Here is a 20,396-nt window from a genome sequence, read left to right on the forward strand (position 1 = left end):
ACACGTTTTTTGTAAGGCAAAAAAAATCTGCCTCAAAATTCCTTCAGCAACTGACAGGGTTATGTGACCTTTTTTTTGTGGTTTTTTTTCTTAAGTTGTTGAAGCGAATGCAAACGACGCAGGAAAAAAAGCTCCAAACGACCGCCACAGGTATTTTCTGCCTCCTATTAATTTCAATTGGAGGTCAGAGGCGGAAACCACTTGAAGACCATCAGCCCCCCACTCACAGTAAAAGACCATCAGCGCACCACTCACAGATTCCCTCTTGTGGGTAGCGCCGCACAACCCCCCTTGTGGGTAGCGCCGCACAGCCCCCCTTGTGGGTAGCGCCGCACAGCCCCCCTTGTGGGTAGCGCCGCACAGCCCCCCTTGTGGGTAGCGCCGCACAGCCCCCCGGTGGGGAGAGTTCCACAGCCCTCAGCCCCCTGGTGGGTAGCGCCACACTGCCCACAGCCCCCTTGTAGTGCAAGGACTACGAAATGACCCTGATAGCTGGCGGGCAATAGAGATTCAAAAAAGGACAACTGTGCAGGAGCACACAAAATACCCAGCTTTCCCAGCTATCAAATAAATGTGTGGAAATAAACTAAGATATAACTTTTATTTAGTCTAGCTAAAGGATTAATCCTTTTAGCTAGATTAAATAAAAGTTATATCTTCGTTTCGTATCCACATTTATTTGATACCTGGGAAAGCTGGGTATTTTGTGTGCTCTTGCACAGTTGTCCTTTTTTGTAGGTAGTGCCACACAGCCCACAGCACCCTTGTGACCATCGCTTCCACTCCAGGAGAAGCTCCTGTCGTCTGTGTCCATGACGTCATTGGCTTCTCCTGGAGTGGAATCCCCGGTCATAGCGTCTGCAAAGCTGTGACCGGGGATTCCGCTTCAGGAATTTCCCCAGATGTCACTGCCCATATATGGACAGAGACATCAAGCAGCGCTCCAGGATCGGAATCCCCGGCCACATGGGGATTCCGCTCCTTCAGGGAGCTACAGTGGCGCTAGTAGATAGCAGAGCAGGGAGATACCTCCCTGCTCTTCTATAGTGCCGTCGCTACCGCTATAGCAGCTTTTGCGGCTGCTAGCGGCGCTACCGCCCTCATGCCCAGTGTCACCGCTAGCAGCCGCTAGGAGCGGAAAGGCGACTGCAGTTAGTGTGTGTATCCCCGCTGGTAGTTGCAACGGCGCGGGGATCCACACACCCGCTGGCGCCCGGCATCCTGTTCGACCGCACTGGTCGAATGTACCTAAGGCCGGCCATGTCTGCAGTCCAATAGCTGAGTAATCCTACTCTGCTGCTCCGTAGCTCTTTCTCCTTTCATTCACCTTGGCTGTCTGTTACCATGACGACAGTGGCGCTACTCCGGAACTTCACTGTAACATTCCTTGATGTGTCCATCGTACATCATTCTGTTTCCACAACATCACAGCGATACTAACTAAGCAACATTCGTTACTTTTACCTTTTAGTGTTACCTTCTAAGTAACTAATTTACAAATGGTTCTTCCTTTTTAAATATATGTTTATATATATTTTTTTAATTTTATACTGTCTTTTTTACTTAAACGGCTTTTATCCTGACTTACCATTTCACACTTATTTTATTACATTGGTTTTAATTATGATTTTGCTATTTTCTGTTATGCTTTCTAACACTAATATATGACGTCATCGCTGATCTTTCTTTCTCCTGCTTAATTCTATGTGCTGTATATAAGCTGCAACAATTAGTGTGATTTTGCTTGGCCTGATGAAGACATCAGTTCGATGTCGTAACGCGTAGCCTATCTATCAATAAAACATAATTATTTATATACCTCGATGTTTAAAACTTCATTCCAGCAGCGCCGTTATAGGTCCATTTTTTGGTCTTTTTCGTCACCAGGAGTTATTCGTTGTTCGGAGCCAAAAACAGAAGGCTTCATACACTGTATTGCATCCGTGCTCCTATTCGCTTGAATGGGAGCACAGCTGCAGCATGGCTGCTGTACAGTATACAGAGCGATCTGCTTCTGGCTCTGAACACTGTATGGGTCAGTTCACAAGTTACGTAAATAATGTGGATTTTTGTGCAACGGAAGTCGTTGCTGAAAATCAGCAGCAAATACAGGAGCAGCAAAGTGAATGAGATAAAACATATCTTATCCACACGCTCATAAATACTGAGCGGAAAAAAAAATGCTCAGAAATGTACCTGCGGTGCGGAAATTTATTCTGTAGCGTGTAAATTGTTTATGCGTAAATGCTTCTTATTTGTTGCGGGAATTCCCCATTGAATTCAATGGGAGGTAAATCCCAGAACAAATAGCAGTTGTTGGGTTCGCAGCGATCCTGCTGCAAAAGTGCAACTCGGAGAAAAAAAACACGTCTGATACTTACCCAGAAGTCTATGTTCCTTCCTTCAGCGTGGCCCCCTGGGAGGATGTTTCATTTCATGTGACCGCTGCAGCCAATCACAGGCTGTAGCGGTGGTCACATGGAATGAAACGGCCTGGCCTGGGTGACGTCAGAAGGCCGGCCTCCTCGGATGATGCTTCATTCCATGTGACCGCTGCTGCAGCCAATCACAGGAAATCCGCAACGATCCCGTTCGTTTGACCCCCTCAGATGCAGCGCACAATAGCGAGTGCCACATCTGAGTGGTTTTGGAGGGAGTGGGCTCCCTCTCACCTCACCGGCACCCCACAATGTGAATGCAGGGTACAGGGGTTTCTATGGCAGCTGGGGGCCTAATAAAGGCCCACAGGTCTGCCTCTAGTTGATGCCTGCTAGGCCATGCCAGAGGCATGGCTTAACAGATGCCTGTCAGTTTTACACGAGCAGGCAGTAATACACTGCAAAACAGAAGTATTGCAGTGTATCATAAAAAGCGATCAGATGATCACATAGTGAAGTCCCCTAGTTAAATAAAGTTTATCATAAATAAATAAAAATCCAAAGTAAAAAAAATTAAAAACCCACTTTTTCCACTTACAAAATGCTTTATTATGGAAAAAAAAAGCTAAATAAGTTACACATATTTAGTATCACCGCGTCCGTAATGAACCCAACTATAAACCTATTACATTATTAAACCACGCTCAGCGAACACTGTAAAAAAATTAAATGCAAGAATTGCTGTTTCTGTGCATCCTGCCTGATCAAAAAGTTTCATGTTCTCCAAAATGGTACCAATAAAAACAAGTCGTCCCGCAAAAAAAAAACCCTCGTACAGCTGCATCGGTGAAAAAATAAAAACATTATGGCTCTTAAAATATGGAGATAAGTGTAAAAGTAGAAAAACATAAGGCCTCGTGCACACAACCGTAGCCTTGTGTACAGCCGTGATTTTCGGGTCGGACGGAGCCTGTTATTTTCTATGAGCCTGGACTGCAGTACATGGCCGTAATAAGACATGTCCGTTCTTTCTACGGTACAGGCTCCTGGGCCATGTATGGACCGTGGAAACCATGGTCGTGTGCATGGGCCCATAGAAATGAATGGGCCCGCAATTCTCCCGTGGATTTTCGGGGGAATTGCAGCCGCAAAAGCACGTTCGTGTGCATGGGGTCTAAGGAAACTATATAAATTTGGTTTAGTTGCAACTGTAACAACCCGCTGAATGAAGAGATTGTGTTATTTATACCACATGGTAAACGGTGTAAATTTAGGACGCAAAAAAGTGTGGCGAAATAGCAGGTTTTTTTTCTACCCCCCCCCCCCATGTCTCTATGTGTGAGCGCTTAGACTTATTTTCACCTTTAATATTTTTTGGGCTATTTAGTTGAATAAGGTTTCATAGGGGGCTCTATACAGTAGGCCTAGCGATGTCATTTTGAGGAGAGCTCTAAAAAGTACGGAGCGCTGCACTTCATTGGGTAATTTACGTACAAAGCTGTCTGAAAAGATGAGGTATTGATATAAAAGAAGATGGTTGTGCTAGGATTTAGGCACAAATCTAAGTAGCGCTTGATAATCGGTCACAACGGAGGAGGGCAGCGTTTGCCTGTTTTATTACTTTTGTGTCCATTCACTGAGTGTCCACAAATGCGCACACACAATCAGATTTTTGGCTACTTCATTTGGTTTATGTGCAAACTCCTGCATAACTAGGCATCCTTGCTTTTCGAGGTTCCTGGAAAGCTGGAAAACGACTTCTTAATTAAATTTGAAGGGTATGTTCACTCGTGGCGTAAGTACTGCGGATTTTCTGCAATATATTTCATTGCAGAAAATCCACAGCGTAATACAGTAGCAGCAGAGTGGATGAGATTTGGACAAATCTCCTCCCCACACGCTGCATAAAAAATACTGAAAAAAAGAAAAAACTCAAATTGACCTGCGGTGCGTTTTTTTTTTAGTCTGCAGTAGGTCAATTTATTCTGCAGATTCACTGGTTTTCTGTTTCGAGTTTTCCCCATTTAATTAAATGGGAAGGAACAACCCACAACTTCGCAAATGTTGAGATTTTTGCGGCAGAAAAGCTGCGAATCCGCCGCAAGAATCGCAAATCACAGACTGCAGCGGTCTTATGGGATAAAATGTTATCCCAGGAGGCCGGGCTGCAGGACAGTAGTGGGACGTGTCACCATGACTACGGAGACTGGGGGTAAGTATAAACTATAGGGTTTTTTTTTTTTAACCTGCTCTTTTCAGCAGTGGACATTCCATCCGAAAAACTGCACCACAATTTGGTGTCGTTTTTCGGCTGCAATTCCCTGCAGGGTCCAGGGCAGATACACTGTGTACTTTTACGCAGCGTATCCGCCCTGTGTAAACATGGCCTAATAGTTTTTAGTAGTAGTTTTCACCCAGTTTTGCTAGAAACTCGTATAACTAAGGAACCATTGAATATAATTTTTAACTACATTCTAGATTAGGACCTCTCAAGGGCTTGTGTATATTGTATAATATAGTAACTGTGATGTGATATAGTTTGATTTACTTGCTTTTGATATGTCTAACTTAAAACTTTGTATTTTCAGGTGTTACGTGTCGATAATATCTACTAACCGTGTGGGGAAACATGCAGTGCCATTGCTCAGTGTCACGCCTGGGTGCATTTAGGCGAAGAAATTGTCTTCTCCGTGAGAAATTGTTGTGTTCTGTCCAGGCAGCCAATGGACCCTATGTGTTTCAGAAATATACATGTCACTCAGTTCTTAGTAAAGACACCTACAGGTATGGTCCTCCATGCAGTATATTGTCAAATGCTGGAACTTTTGTGGACTGTGCTTGATACAATGAGAATGAATATCTCTACGTCTCTCTGTAGGTCTGATCGGCCTGTGTTCCTGCTATCAAAGTCACATGGGTTATTTTACACTTTTACTTCTTGGAGGAGCCAAAGTGGAATAGTAACAGGTAAGGAACTGTTTAATAATTTAAAGTCTTGTACTCACCTTTCTGAAAGATACTAGGGTATAAGACGGTGATTCTCAGCATTATTACCGTTGAAGAACCCCTGAAAAATGTTTCCATTTTCTGGGATCCCCTGCTCCCATTTCTACCCTAAAGAAGTTATAGCGTGGAATCTATATGCTGGCCAGGATTTGTCCGCTTTGCCAAATGTACTGAAAAAAAATTATTTGCGGGCTGAAATTGAATAAAAACTGCGATCCCGCCATTGTTTTTTGGGTTTCGTTTTCACGGCTTTCATTGTGCGGTAAAAATTACAACTTAACTTTATTCTGTGGCTCGATACAATTACGGTGATACCTATATATATATATATATATATATAATATAATATACTCTATATTTTACTACTTTTTTTCGTCTAATGAGCAGTTACATACGACAATTGAGCAGTTTGGTATATACAGCTTTTTGATCACTCTTCAGTACATTTTATTTAAAAAAAATTGTAGCGCTAAGGTGACCAATTTTTGATGTTTTAATGATTTTATTTTTTACGGCGTTCACCGTGCAAGTTAAATAATGGTATATCGTAATAGTTCAGACTTTTACAGACGCAGTGATGCCAATTGTGTTTTTTATTTTTTTTTATGTTTTACATTGCCTTAGAGACCAAATGTTTAAAGGTGTTTTATTTTTTGTAATATTTTTTTTCACTACTAAATCTATTTAACTTTTTTTTTTACACATTTTATTAATCTCCTTAGGGGACTTGAACCAGTGATTAGATCACTGGGACAATACACTGCAATACTAATGTATTGCAGTATATTGTAATTTTTACAGGCTTCTGTTAAGCCCAGAGACAGAGTGAAGTCAGACCTGGGGGCCTTCATTAGGCCCCAGGGCTGCCAAGACAACCATCGTCACCCCGTCGCGGAGGGGCGATAAGCGGGCGGCCTCTTTTTAACTCCTCAGATTTTGTGGTGGCGATTTGACCGCATCATCTGAGGGCTTAAACGCCCAGGAACAGCGCGATCTATGTTTCTGCCCGTTAGTCCTGGGTGTCAGGTGTAATACATAGCTGACACCCTCAACGTATGGAGCGGGCTCAGCGTCATCCCATGCACCAGGACGTGATATTACGTCGTGGTGTGCGAAGGGGTTAGTGTTCTCCCACCAATTTACCTATATCCTCTATCCTCAGGGTACGTGATAAATGTTTGATTGTTGGGGGCCCCACCACTGAGAACCCAACCCATTTGTAGAACATAGAGTTCCCTATTCCTCCTCAGTCACATGACTGTGGCCAGAAAGGTTTTTAAATGGAGCGGCAGTCAAGTATGTGAGCTGCTTCTCCATTCAAACTCTATGGAAAATATGGATACCTGTGAGTAGGTGATGTGATTCGTGGGAAAAACACCTTTGACTAGAACATAGGACAGCATGAAGAAAACCGGTTTACGAGTTCAGCACTACAGTCCCCAATCTTCTATTAAAATACTTAACAAAAACTGTGCCAGTTCAGTTTGGAGCATTCAGGTTTGTGTTAATGGTTTTCTCCACCCAAACATTTGTCATGTGACAGGTTTCCTTTAAACATGGGCATCTATATAATGCTCTTTAACATTGGCCCCTACTCTGATTACACGTACAGTGGTTCCGTACACTGAGTAATGGTCATTTTACACCGGCCAATTTGGGCCGTAAAAACTAGCACTGATCAACGCTCGTTTGCTTCCTTCACAAAGAGCAAGTCATTTACGGGGATGAGCGATCGTTACTCAATCGCTCGTCGCCATGATTTCTATAATGTCGGCAGCAAATCTCCCTGTTTACACAGGGAGTTGTGCTGCCGTCAACGATATTATTTTGGCCAGCATAAACAATATGATTAGTTGATGAACGAGCGTTTGCACAGGGCAATGATCAGGAACGAGCGTTCATATAGATGCTCGTTTGCCCGATCATTAGACCATGTAAAAGGGCCTTTAGAGAACTTCCTCTGTTGGTGGCTCTTCTCCAATATGCATGGCTGAGATTGCTGTTGGGATTGCAGGAAGCTACTGACGGACTCCTTTCCTGCCTGTTGAATTCACCTTGAATGCAATGTGCAGCCCTTTGAACCTAGCTTTGGGAAAGCTGTATATTGGGCATACTTTTTACATACTAGACTAGCCTTTATTAGAGTCCTCTTTTTACAGTCTCGTGACAGGTACACATTAGAGAAAACCCTTTTTCTCTGGAAAAGGTGTCTTTTTTTTTTTTTTTTTTTTTTTTTACTTTTCTAAAAAAAAACAAAAAACTGACTATCCCCCACAAAATTACCACGTTGCCATTGTAATTTATTTGCTTGAGCATAAAGAACTAAAGTGCTAAAACCAGATCTTTACTATAGTAAAACTGAATTAATCCAGCATGCTTGAGAGTATTGTGATGGGGGATAAATGTATTTTACAGACTGGTGTTTTTTCACTCCCAACCACAGATATATATAACATTTATGTAAGGTCCACGTTTGTAACCTACATCACGTTTGGTATACGGTTTCAATTTTCGAGAAAGTACTTGAAAGTTAACATGTCAAACGTACCCTAAAAAGTCACTCTAGTGGCATATGTCTGTTCAAAAAAAGTCTGAGTATGTTACCGTATGTCTGTATAAAAAATATATGCCTGATGTAGACCAAAATGTGGTGTGAACAGATCTTTACAAGGGTTTAACAGGCAGAATGTATAAAAGTTTATCAGTAAAAGAGTGTTTTTAAAGGATCCATGGTGGATGTAACAAATCTGTTTTATATTGAATCCGAAGTAATTCAATTTACCTTTAATGGCTCTGTCAGATTTCTATTTGTCTTTTTTTTTTTTTTTTCTTTATCAAAACAATTTTATTAGAGTAGAAAACATAACAGAGCATATAAAACATCTCGCAAAAGTGTGCACGCAGTGCAACATAATAAATTCAGACTGTATAAAATGTTACAAAGACATATGAACATTGGTAGGAGGTAGCCTCCCAGCCACTGAAGCAATGGGAAGAAGAGAATAATCGCTAATGGCAATTATCAATACCCAATTTACATCAAAGGTAGTGCAAAATATAGGGAAACCAGTCCCGAAAAAAAAAATCAAACGAGCAATAATGACACGGTTAAGTGCAAATTTCAACCCAAGGTTACATAAACACAAGACAACAAAGGGAAACACAAATGGACAAAAGCATGCAGTTTTGGCTATATGATCAGTCAACAGGAAAGGCCATCCAGCCAGAGAGGCAGATCAGCACCACCCCGGAATCCAGACCAGATAGACCAGGTACGAACACAGATCTCTGAGATACCCCAATCAGCAGACATCAGCTCCTCCATCCTCATAATTCCATTCAGCTCCGTTACCCATTCCTTCAAAGAAGGCACAGTACTAGACTTCCAATGACTTGCGATGACCGTTCTAGCTGCAGTCAGAAAATGCCTAAAGACACCCTTTTTGAGGTGTGGGAGTGATCCAGGAATCCTGGAAAGCAGTCCAACAGAAGCCGAGGTAGGCACTTCAGTGCCAAAAAGTTTGTTTCTGAGATCAAAAAATTTTTCCCAAAAGGGCCGGAGCTTGGGGCAATTCCACCAAATATGCAACATGGTTCCAGGAGCCTCCCAACACCTCCAACAGTCGGCAGACACATTAGGAAAGATCCTATGTAAAAAGGAAGGACAGCGGTACCATCTGGTAAGTATCTTATAGTTGTTCTCCTGAGCAAAACACGAAGTCGGTAATTTATGAGCCAGCAAGAATGAAGTTCCCCATTCCTCCTCAGAGTGCCGAACTCCCATTTCCTCATCCCAAGCTGCAGTGAATGTCAACTGAGAGTAAGAATATCTAGGGTGGAGGACACCATGTAAATGAGACAGTGTGTGAGAAGGAGAAGAGATAAGGGACAGATAATGTTCCAGAGGAGTCTTATCCTGTAGCAACACAAGACAATCACCCATGGAAGAGAGATAGGAGCGCAGCTGAAAATAAGACCACCATATTGATCGTCTCCCCGGGCAGGCCTCAGAGACAGCAGTCAGTGACAAGTTTGAACCATCAGGTGTAAGGGTCTCAGCCAGACATCCACTGCCCCGTCTCTCCCAACAGATGAATGTATCCACACCCACTGCCGGAGGGAAGGAAGGGTTATCAAAAAGGGGAGTTCTAGGACCCGGACGGTGAACAAGGTCCAGAGTACCAATGATCCGTTCCCAAACTACAAGAAATTGACGTGTGAGGAAAGGCAAAGAAGACGTTAGTCGCTGGGAGGCAGTCAACCACGGCAAGGAAGACATTCCCTTCTCAATGCACACCCATTGCTTACCGGCATCTGATCAGAACCAGTCCACCCAACGCATGAGGATCGCAGCTTGATGATATCGCTTAAAATATGGCAAACCCGCGCCCCCCCCTCCAGTTTCGGTCGGCTAAGGACAGAAAGTCGAATGCGTGGCTTAGAGGACCCCCATACAAATTTGGCTATGGCCCTATGTAAGGACTGGAAGAAACACGCTGGCACTACAATAGGGATGGTCTGAAAGATGTATAGGAATTTGGGTAAGATATCCATTTTGACAGCGTTAATACGCCCAAACCATGACATGCGGCTCCCGCCATACGCCGCCAATTCCCTCAAAGTACGTTGTAAGATAGGTGTTTAATTCAAGGTAAACAGGTCAGACAAATGTGTAGGGATATGTATCCCAAGGTATTTTAAAGACTTAGATTGCCACTTAAATGGGAAAACCAGAGCGAGATGAGCAGCAAGAGGAGCATCCAGAGATATATTCAGTGCCTTCGATTTAGAGTAACTTTAAAATTACTCAAATGCCCAAACCGCTCAAACTCCCCAGTCAAAGATGGCAAAGAAATCATAGGAGTCGTGATGTATACAAGAAGATCATCAGCATAGAGTGCGAGTTTGTGATGCTGTGCGCCTCACATATGCCATTAATGTTAGGGTTCTTCCGTAGTGCCACGGCCAGGTGTTCCATGACCAAAACATATAGTAGAGGCGAGAGTGGGCAACCCTGTCTCGTGCCATTAGTAATAGACAGAGTCAGATAAGAGACAGTTAACTCGAACGCGAGCTGTAGGCCCACGGTACAATGCCATAATCCTGTCCACCATAGTGGTGCCAAGGCCAACCTGTATCAAGACACTACGGAGAAACATCCAGTGCACCCTGTCAAAGGCCTTTTCGGCATCAACTGAGAGGAGACACATCGGTATTTTAGGTGATTGGCAATATGACGTTAAAAGAAGGGTCTTGTTGGTATTATCCTGAGATTCTCTACCACGTACAAACCCCACCTGATCATCCATGATCAGGCCGGGCAATAACTGAGAGAGGCGAGAGGCAAGCAGTTTCGCAAAGATCTTCACATCGACATTGATCAGCGAGATGGGCCTAAAATTTGCGCATATCGTAGGATCCTTACTCTGTTTTGGGAGAAGGGTAATATGAGCCTCGAGGGACTGAGGCGCGAAGGGACAAGAGGAAGACACTGAATTAAAGACTTTCGTCAAAAAGGGAGCAAGTTGATCTTCAAATGTCTTATAAAATTTAGTATTAAACCCATCCGGGCCTGGGCTTTTGCCCAAAGGGGAGTCTCCAATTGCACACTCCACTTCGGATTCCAAGAAATCCTCAAGTCCCAAAGCCTCAACGTCCCCCAAGGACGGTAGAGCAGTGTCATGTACATACTGGTTAATTTTGTCCCACAACGAATCTGCCGGCATATCATGAAAATGGCAGAGTAATATTGTCTGAAACAGTCCGTAATGCCAACCGGATCATGGACTTCACCGCCATTGGGAGACATAATTTTAGGAATGTATGACGCCTGTGTACAGGGATGTAAAATCTTCGCCAGAGACCTACCACATTTGTCTGCAAATTCATAAGAATGCTTCCACATCCGATCCCTGAACCTAGCGTGTGACTGGTCTAGTAGAGGACGCAATGATTCTCTCGCTATGGTAAGGTCCGAGAAAACCTGTGAGGAGGGATCGTGTTTATGACAGGATTCCAAATCCCGTATCTGCGCAATAGCTACCCCCTATTCTCTCTTCAAACGTGCCCCCTGCTGTATCAGGACTCCTCGAACTACACATTTCAGTGCTTCACACTGGAGTGGCAGAGGTGTAGAGTCACGCGCGTGCACTTCAAAAAAGACATTAAGCGTGTCCTTAAGAGCCGATACACAGACTGCGTCGTGCAATAGATTGTCATTCATTTTCCATGACTGAAAGTTGGGTAAGGAAACGTAAGCGACAAAAACACAGGGGCATGATCCGACCACACCAAAGGACCCACCGCAGAAGTAGGATGCCAGGTAAGCAAGTGGTGGCTAACCAGAAAGGCGTGTAGACGACTGTACATATTGTGCAATGGGGAGAAATAAGTATACTCTCTTGCCTGAGGATGGAGAATCCTCCACACGTCAATCAATTGCATGGAGTGCATCGTGTTCTTCAACGCCACCATGTGTGATTTAGGAACAGCAGACCTGCCAGAGGAGGTATCAAGCCTATAATCAAACGTCAGATTAAAATCACCTCCCACAATTAAAACACCCTCCGAAAACTCCTCCAATTTCTTCAAAAACAATCGGCACACCCGAGCCTGATCCTGATTAGGGAGATACAAATTAGCCAACGTGAAGATCTTATTCTGGATGGACAATTTAAGAAAAACATAACGACCACCCGGGTCGACAAGGACATCTATGGTCTTGTGAGAGAGCGATTTATGAAGACATATACTAGCACCCTTGGACTTGTACTCCGGGTTGGCACTGTGAAACCAAGTAGGATAGTATCGATTAGTAAACTGTGGTGTATGGCCCACCTGAAAATGAGTCACTTGTAAGAATAGTATATGCACCCGCTCTTTGTGCATGTTATACAGGATCTCCACTGCACTTAAAATGACCAAGCCAATAATACGAGCTAAGGCACCGAAGAAAAAGACAAGACAGACAGGGAAGGGAAACCACGACAACAAAGACGTACAAACGGGCAAAACAATCACCCACTCCTTGATCTAATCAAGGAGAAACAAGCAAGTAGACACCGGATACAACCAGTGAGTCCCTAAGAGGAGAAGTGTCAGGACAAGGACTAGCCAGCGCCACGCGCCCCCCAACCCATTGACAAAATAAACATAGCTATATAAAGATATAAAATAAGAAGGAAAAGAAAAACCAAGGCATTTGGAATTACACCCCAAGATAACTAACCAAGGGCATACAGCATACAGGAGCATAAAGAAACCCCAGCAAAGAACTCCCCTGAATACATTCGTTGTCAGCATAAATGTACATACAGGCAAATAATAATAAAAAAAGAAATCAGAAAAATATAAACATTCACGTTTAAGTAAATCTTATAGCTTATTAGCAACAAGCGACCACCCGCAAGTGGCCCGCCTGTGATCCGGAAGTAACCACCTAGAACAAGAAAGAAAGAAACAGGCGGCAGTCTCTTCAGTGAAACACCGCAGGCAACAGCCTCATATTAATGGACGCAAAAAATTAAAATCCAACAGCAAACTGTGGCGGAGACACCAGGAAGGTATCACACCGGATCAGCAGGACGACCACCACGACGCCCCATAGGAGATGCAGGAGATCGACCCCGCCCGCGCGATCGTGGAGGTGGAGGTGGAACAGAAGGCCAATCAGGAAGAGAAACTCTGGGCAAATGGAGAGCAGCGCAAAAAGCAGGCACATCACCCGGGTCTCTAACGATAAGCAACCCTCCATCCTTGCGAACCTGCAGCTGGAAGGGGTGACCCCACGAGTAAGAAATCTCATGCTCTCTTAGGACATCCAGTAGAGGACGCAACACACAACGTTTATCCAGAGTCATCCAGGACAGGTCAGACAGCAGCTGGATCTTGACACCATTCAATAGAACTTCGCCTTCCTCATAATCTGCTCTTTGATAGAGAAAAAAATGAACACAGCACAGAACATCTCTAGGCCTATCAGGATCCGGATTACGAGGGCCAAAAGTCCTGTGAGCTCTATCAAGCTCCAGAGGATCACCTACAGGGCGCTCCAGTAAGGTGTTAAACAGAGACTGTAAAGCGGGTATGAGTTGCCCAGGAGAAACATCCTCAGGAATGCCCCGAAGCCGAATATTATTACTGCGATTCCGATTTTCGTGATCTTCAGCTATGTTAAAAAGCATGTGAATCTGCTGAGTGTTGATCCAAACGATCCGCATGGGAAGCCTGTTGCTGTGTAACAGTGGAAATATCCCCCTCCATACGTTGCACTTGATCAGTCAATTGAGAGAGATTAGTGGTGACAGATTGTATCTCTGACTTATAAGTCATCTCCAGACGATTTACATAGAGCTCCATGTACTGTTTAGTGGGTAATGTAGAGAACTGTAGTCTCAAGGCCTGTAAATCATTCCCCAGGACAGCAGATCCAGCTACAGGCGGAGAGAGATGGGTATTCTGATCCATGGGAGACATGGCAGGCAGCGATGCAGGTTCCAGCACATGAGGGGATGAAGAAGGGGAGACCAGGACGCCATGACAGACACCACGTGGTAAACGGTACAGAGCAGGAGGCGCCGGCATCGCCTCAGAAGGATACCGCTCTTCCTTAACCAGCAGGGAAGGAGACTGCCCCGAAGGACCAGGGGCTGAGGAGAGGGTACATTCGGTACCTGATACAGGAGCAGGCGCAGATGACATCCCCCCTGCAAGCGTCCCGGCGCCATCTTGTCTCCCCTCCAGCGGCGCCATCTTGGGAAGTGCTCCAGCAGCAGCGTCCGAGAGATAACGCTGAATGGAGTCGGCTGAAGACATCTGCCTCGTAAGATAAGGAGTTCCCGTGGTAGCCTTGGTCTTCCTGACCATCAGGTAGGTATAATTCTGCTTATAGAGGAGCTTATGATCGGGTTAGGGAAGTGCAGGAACGGAGCTCTCAAGCAGCACGGTCAGCGCCATGTCCAAGCCACGCCCCCTCTTTATTTGTCTTTATAAAAATAAAAAAAACCTTGTACCAGTTTTTATTTCTTTCCAGTGGGCGTCATTTGCAGACTTTTGCAGACTTTTATCAACCTTCTTATGCCAGTTTTCTGGCATAGAAAAGTCATGAAAGGGCCCGAAAGTCGCATTTAGCGGACTTTTGGAGTTTTTGCGCTGCCCTTGCCACGTGTCTTCGGAAAAAGGGACGGTCCACAAAAAAAAATTCTACTAATCTCACCACTCCTCTTCTTTGGCTGCCTCATCACCCCAGTGCGGCTCATACAACATACTGACCCCGGACAGGGTCAGGACATTGTATGCGACGCAGAGCTGATGACATTGAAGTGCTGCGTTGCATATAGGGCTCTGATGCTGCTCGGCATAAGGACCTTGTTTGAGTCACGCTGGAATGATAAGGGAGAGGAAAAGCAGAGGGTGAGTATATGTTTACACTTGTCCCACTAGGGGACACTTAGACCTGCAGCTCTGATCGCTGCTGGAATACATTACACTACACACGTAGTGTAATGCATTCCAGCTGTCAGTGTGACGTAACAGTCACACTGACAGGAAGCCTACGACGACCACCCTCCGGGTGGTCCTCATAGGCTTCTGTACATGGCAACCCGGAAGCCATTGTCTGGCGTCCGGTTGCCATGGGTACGATCGCCAGCCCCCGTGGTTTCACGTGGGGGCTGCCGATCGGCGCTAAACACCTTAATTTCATTTTCGGGATCCCTCATTTTGGATACTTTATTATTATTGGCTGGTTCCCCCTATTTAAAGTGGCATGTGCATTGTCCAGCACTACCCCCAGACGAAGGCATTTGCGCCGAAACGCGCGTTAGGGTGGACATCTTGCAGTGCATCTAGTCCTGGACTTACCATGAGTATGTTTAACTATCGCAATTTGTTCCAATATTGTTTCACTTGTTAACAATGTTTATTTCCTGCCATCTTCATACATATTTATTAATTTAAACTACTCTATAAGGCATATGTCCATTTAATGTTGCTTCAAACTGTTGTGGGCAGGACTTAGCGTGTTAACACTCATGGTGATAGTCTATACAACCAGGCATTTTTTACTTTTTTACTCATTTATTCCTTAAACTTATACTACCTGTTTACTTCATGAGCTGCATGGCTTGTATGTCCTTTTAACCTGTTGGTTTATGGATTCGCTTTTTATCATAGTATGTCTATATGTTATTTTCAATAAAGTACTTTTTCAATTTCTTATACTTCTAGTCTATTGGCATCTTCTTTTTTAGGTTATATATTCATGCTTTGGATGCTTTTGTGGGTACACGCCCCAGGATCTAGCTCACACCTGATTACTTTCTTGCTGACAGCCGCAGTGTACTTCTTTTTGGGCTGATCAGATCCATGGTGTGCTTTTCGGTTATATTATATATACCTTAATTGTGGCGTTCAAAATTGAGCGCCGCAATTAAGGGGTTAACTGCCGATATCCGCGGCGATGGGCCGCTGATCGGCAACAGGGAATGCAGGGCAGACACCCTGCAAAGTTAACCGCCTCTGCTGTGCAGCGCCGCGCGGCGGTTAACTGTCAAAGCACAGACGTAACTGCACGTCAAGGTGCGCGAACTTACTGCTCACCTTGACGTACAGTTACGTCATGGTGCGTTAAGGGGTTAAGGTACATATGAGGTTATTATAAAAACTATTCCTCGAAGTTACATACAAAAGTATGTAGGCAAAAGGCAGCCTCACATAGCAATATTTGTGTTTATTTGAGAAATATGTATGCTTGGATATGCAAAACACAAAGTAACATGATTAATCATTTAACATACACATGTTAAATGATCATGTTAATTTGTGAGGCTGCCTTTTGCCTACATACTTTTTTATAAATGGAATTTGTGAAAAAACCCAAAATGTAGCAAAAAATTGCAAAAATTATCATTTTTCTAAATTTAAATGTATCTGCTTGTAAGGCCGGATTCACACGAGCGTATGCGTTTTGCGCACGCAAAAAACTCTGCATTTTGCGTGCGCAAAAGGCACTTAACAGCTCTGTGTGTCTGCCCCGTATGATGCGCGGCTGCGTGATTTTCGCGCAGCCGCCATCATTATGACACTCCGTTTGGATGTTTGTAAACAGAAAAGCACGTGGTGCTTTTCTGTTTTCATTCATCCTTTTCACTGCTGTTGCGCGAATCACGCGTGGCCCACGGAAGTGCTTCCGTGTGGTGCGCATGATTTTCACTCACCCATTGACTTCAATGGGTGCGTGATGCGCGAAATCCGCGCAAAGAACGGACATGTCGTGAGTTTTTCGCAGCGGACTCACGCTGCGTAAAAATCACGCAACTGTCTGCACGGCCCCAGAAACTTTTATAGGTCCGTGCGACGTGCGTGAAAATCACGCGCGTTACACAGACCTATATTTTGTTCGTCTGAATAAGCCCCTAGACAGGCAGTTCTACCACACAAAATAGTCCCTAATTAACATCCCCCATATGTCTACATTAGATTGACATCGTTTTTTGAACATCTTTTTATTTTTCTAGGACATTACAAGGCTTAGAACTTTAGCAGCAATTTCTCACATTTTCAAGAAAATTTCAGAAGGCCATTTTTAAAGGGGCCAGTTCAGTTGTGAAGTGGCTTTGAGGGCCTTATATATTAGAAACCTCCAAAAAGTCACCCCATTTTAAAAACGTCACCCCTCAAAGTATTCAAAACAGTATTTAGAAAGTTTCTTAACCCTTTAGACGTTTCACAGGAATTAAACCAAAGTAGAGGTGAAATTTACAAATTGCATTTTTTTTTGCAGAAATTCATTTTTAATCCATTTTTTTAAGTAACTCAAAGTTTTACAAGAGAAAGAAAACTCTATATTTATTGCCCATGTTCTGCAGTTTTAGGTAATATCCCACATGTGGTCCTATTGTGCTAATGGACTGAAGCACCGGCCTCAGAAGCAAAGAAGCACCTAGTGGATTTTGGGCCTCCTTTTTATTCGAAAATATTTTAGGCACCATGTCGGGTTTGAAGGGCTCTTGCGGTGCCAAAACAGTGGAAATCCCCCAATAGTGACCCCATTTTGGAAACTACACTCCTTAAGGAAATTATTTAGGAGTATAGTGAGCATTTTGACCCCACAGGTTTATTGCAGAAATGATTGGAAGTAGGCCGTGAAAATGGAAATCTACATTCTTTCAAAGACAATGTAGGTTTAGCTAATTTTTTCTCATTTCCACAAGGACTAAAGGAGAAAGCACCACAAAATTTGTAAAGAAATTTCTCCCGAGTAAAACAGTACCACATATGTGGTAATAAACATCTGTTTGGACACACGGCAGGGCTTTGAAGGGAAAGAGCGCCATTTGGCTTTTGGAGCTCAAATTTAGCAGCAATGGTTTGCGGCGGCCATGTCACATTTGCAAAGCACCGGAGAGACCAAAACCGTGAAAACGCCCAAATAGTGACTCCATTTTGGAAACGACACCCCTTGAGGAATTAATCTAGGGGTGTAGTGATCATTTTGACCCCACTGGTGTTTCATAGAAATTATTAGAATTGGGCAGTGAAAATAAAAACAATCCCTTTTCTTCAATAAGACGTAGCTTTAGCTCAAAATTTTTCATTTTCTCAACAAATAAAGGAAAAAAGAACCCCAACATGTGTAAAGCAACTTCTCTGGAGTCCGGAAATATCCCATATGTGGTCATAAACTGCTGTTTGGGCACATGGCAAGGATCAGAAGAGAATTTGGCTTTTGGAGCACAGATTTTGCTGGATTGGTTTCTTGACACCATGTCGCTTTTGCAAAGCTCCTAAGGTACCAGTACAGTGGAAACTACCCAAAAGGGACTCTATTTGTGATACTACACCCCTTGAGGAATTTTAGAGGTGTAGTGAGCATTTTGACCCCACAGGTGTTTCATAGATTTTATTTGAATTGGGCAGTGAAAATACCATTTTTATTTTTTTTCCAATAAAACGCAGAAAAAATAAAAATAAAAAATAATGCAGAAAAAGAACCACAACATTTGTTAAGCAATTTCTCCTGAGCATGGCAATACCCCATATCTATTCTATATTTTTGAAAGTTTGTTGGAATCCCGATTTTTCATTGGTTTAAATCTGTAAGCCATAACAACCAATCAGATCGCTGCTTGGATTTTTAATACCTGCTTTGGAAATTATAAAAGCTTACCTGATTGGCTGCTGGTAGGGATGTGACAACCAGAGTGATGTCACACTGCTGCTGCTGAAATCATTATCTGCCTCCCGGTACAATATTCAGATACAAGACACACATCTAATACACCGCCTGCTGCCACCAGACTCCACATCCAGGAGAGGACGCACAATATTCCTCACAAGACCGTACTCCATCTCCTGCTACAAAGAGAAGCCATCTCTGCTGTGTTTTCCTGGGACATGATCAGAACAACTTGCTACATGTAACATGGGAGACATCACAGTCCTTCTACTATACTGGATAAAGGTTAGTATATATAGGCAAGTTTTGTATTTTGGTATATTTGCCAACAACCCCGTTTTGTGGGAGACAGTCCAGCAAGCCGGGTTAGGAAAGGTGGTGTTTATGCAAAGTTGGGTTGATTGGTAATGATAAATAGTACGGGGGAGGGGTATGAGTGAGAGTATAACCTATTTGTTCATCCACACACTAACGCTCTGTGCATTAACGGAACGTCTCTGTTATGGAAATGTCTCCAGATTTATTATGGACACAATCCATTATAACGTTCATTGTTATATCCATGTTACAGACAATTCTTTTGGTTATTGATATAAATTAGACATTCAATGTTAGTGTTTACTGAAAATTACAATGTTATATATGTCTCATAATGAGAGCCACTGTCGTTTATATGAGAAGAATGTGTTGTGCTGGTTACTATGGTGATAGCAGCCATCTTGTGCCTTATATGAGAACAATGTTTTGTGCTGGTTGCAATGGCAGACATCTTGGAACTTATGGGAGAAGATTGAACCTCATTTTACCCCTTCCCGACATTTGACGTACATGTACGTCATGGAAAGCATTGACTTCCCGCAAAATGCCGTACATGTACGTCAAATGTTTGGCACCGGCTCAGAAGCTGAGTCGGTGCCATCATCGTCGGATCTCAGCTGTATCTTACAGCTGACATCCGACTGTAACGGCGGGGACCGAAATTAGCTTTGATCCCCGCCATTAACCCCTTAAGTGCAGCGCTCAAACGCGATCGCTGCACTTACGGTGTTTGCAGCTCATCGGAGCCCCAGCAATGAAATTGCCGGGGTTCCGGTGGCTGCAATAGCAACCGGAGGCCTAATACTGGCCTCCCGGTCTGCCTAGCACCGAAGCCGGTCAAGATCCGCCCGGCGGCTGAGCCTGATCGGCTTCCGTAGCTGCCGGCAAGATGCCGGCGTCATCAGCGGTGGAAGTCAACTGTACTGTACAGCTGACATCCACCTGTAACGGCAGGAACCGGAGCTAGCTCCGATCCCTGCCATTAACCCCTTCGATGCAGCAATCGAAAGCGATTGCTGCATCGTAGCGGTTACTAGCAGATCGCCAGCCCTGAGAGGCAATCGGGACTGGCGACTGCTGTTATGGCAACAGGAGACACAATGGTCTCCTGCTCTGCCATTACGGAAGCCTATTTAGGCCCCGCCGGGAGGCGAAGCCTAATCGGCTTGCTGTCAGTGAATGACTGACAGATCTAATACATTGCACTACATAGGTAGTGCAATGTATTAGAAAAAAAAAGAAATCTGACCGTTGGACCTTCAAGTCCCCTAGTGGGTTTTGAAGAAAAGTGTAAAAAAAAGTGCAAAAAATAAAAGTTTCAAGTAATCAAATAAAACACAATCCCCCTTTTACTCTTATAAAGTCCTTTATTATTGAAAAATAATAATAAACCATATGTATTTGGTATCGCCACGACCGTAACGATCTGAGGTATCAAAATATTATATTATTTATTGCACGCGGTGAACAGCGTAAAAAAAAACTTAAAAAACTTCACCAGAGTTTCTGTTTTTTGG

At 43.8% G+C, this 20,396-nt stretch overlaps 1 protein-coding gene across 2 annotated transcripts in view; it reads left to right on the forward strand.

The window, feature by feature from the left end:
* Positions 1-20,396, forward strand: part of NLRX1 (NLR family member X1) — an 85,486-nt gene that overhangs the window by 19,464 nt on the left and 45,626 nt on the right. For both annotated transcript variants that reach the window (XM_075840085.1, XM_075840086.1), the window contains 2 exons: positions 4,967-5,162; positions 5,257-5,345. In XM_075840085.1, coding sequence (XP_075696200.1) covers positions 5,008-5,162; positions 5,257-5,345 — 244 coding nt within the window. In that variant the 5' untranslated portion in view covers positions 4,967-5,007. The remainder of the gene's footprint in view (positions 1-4,966; positions 5,163-5,256; positions 5,346-20,396) is intronic.

Source organism: Rhinoderma darwinii, chromosome 10 (genome assembly GCF_050947455.1).
Source record: "Rhinoderma darwinii isolate aRhiDar2 chromosome 10, aRhiDar2.hap1, whole genome shotgun sequence".
Lineage (NCBI taxonomy): Eukaryota > Metazoa > Chordata > Amphibia > Anura > Rhinodermatidae > Rhinoderma > Rhinoderma darwinii.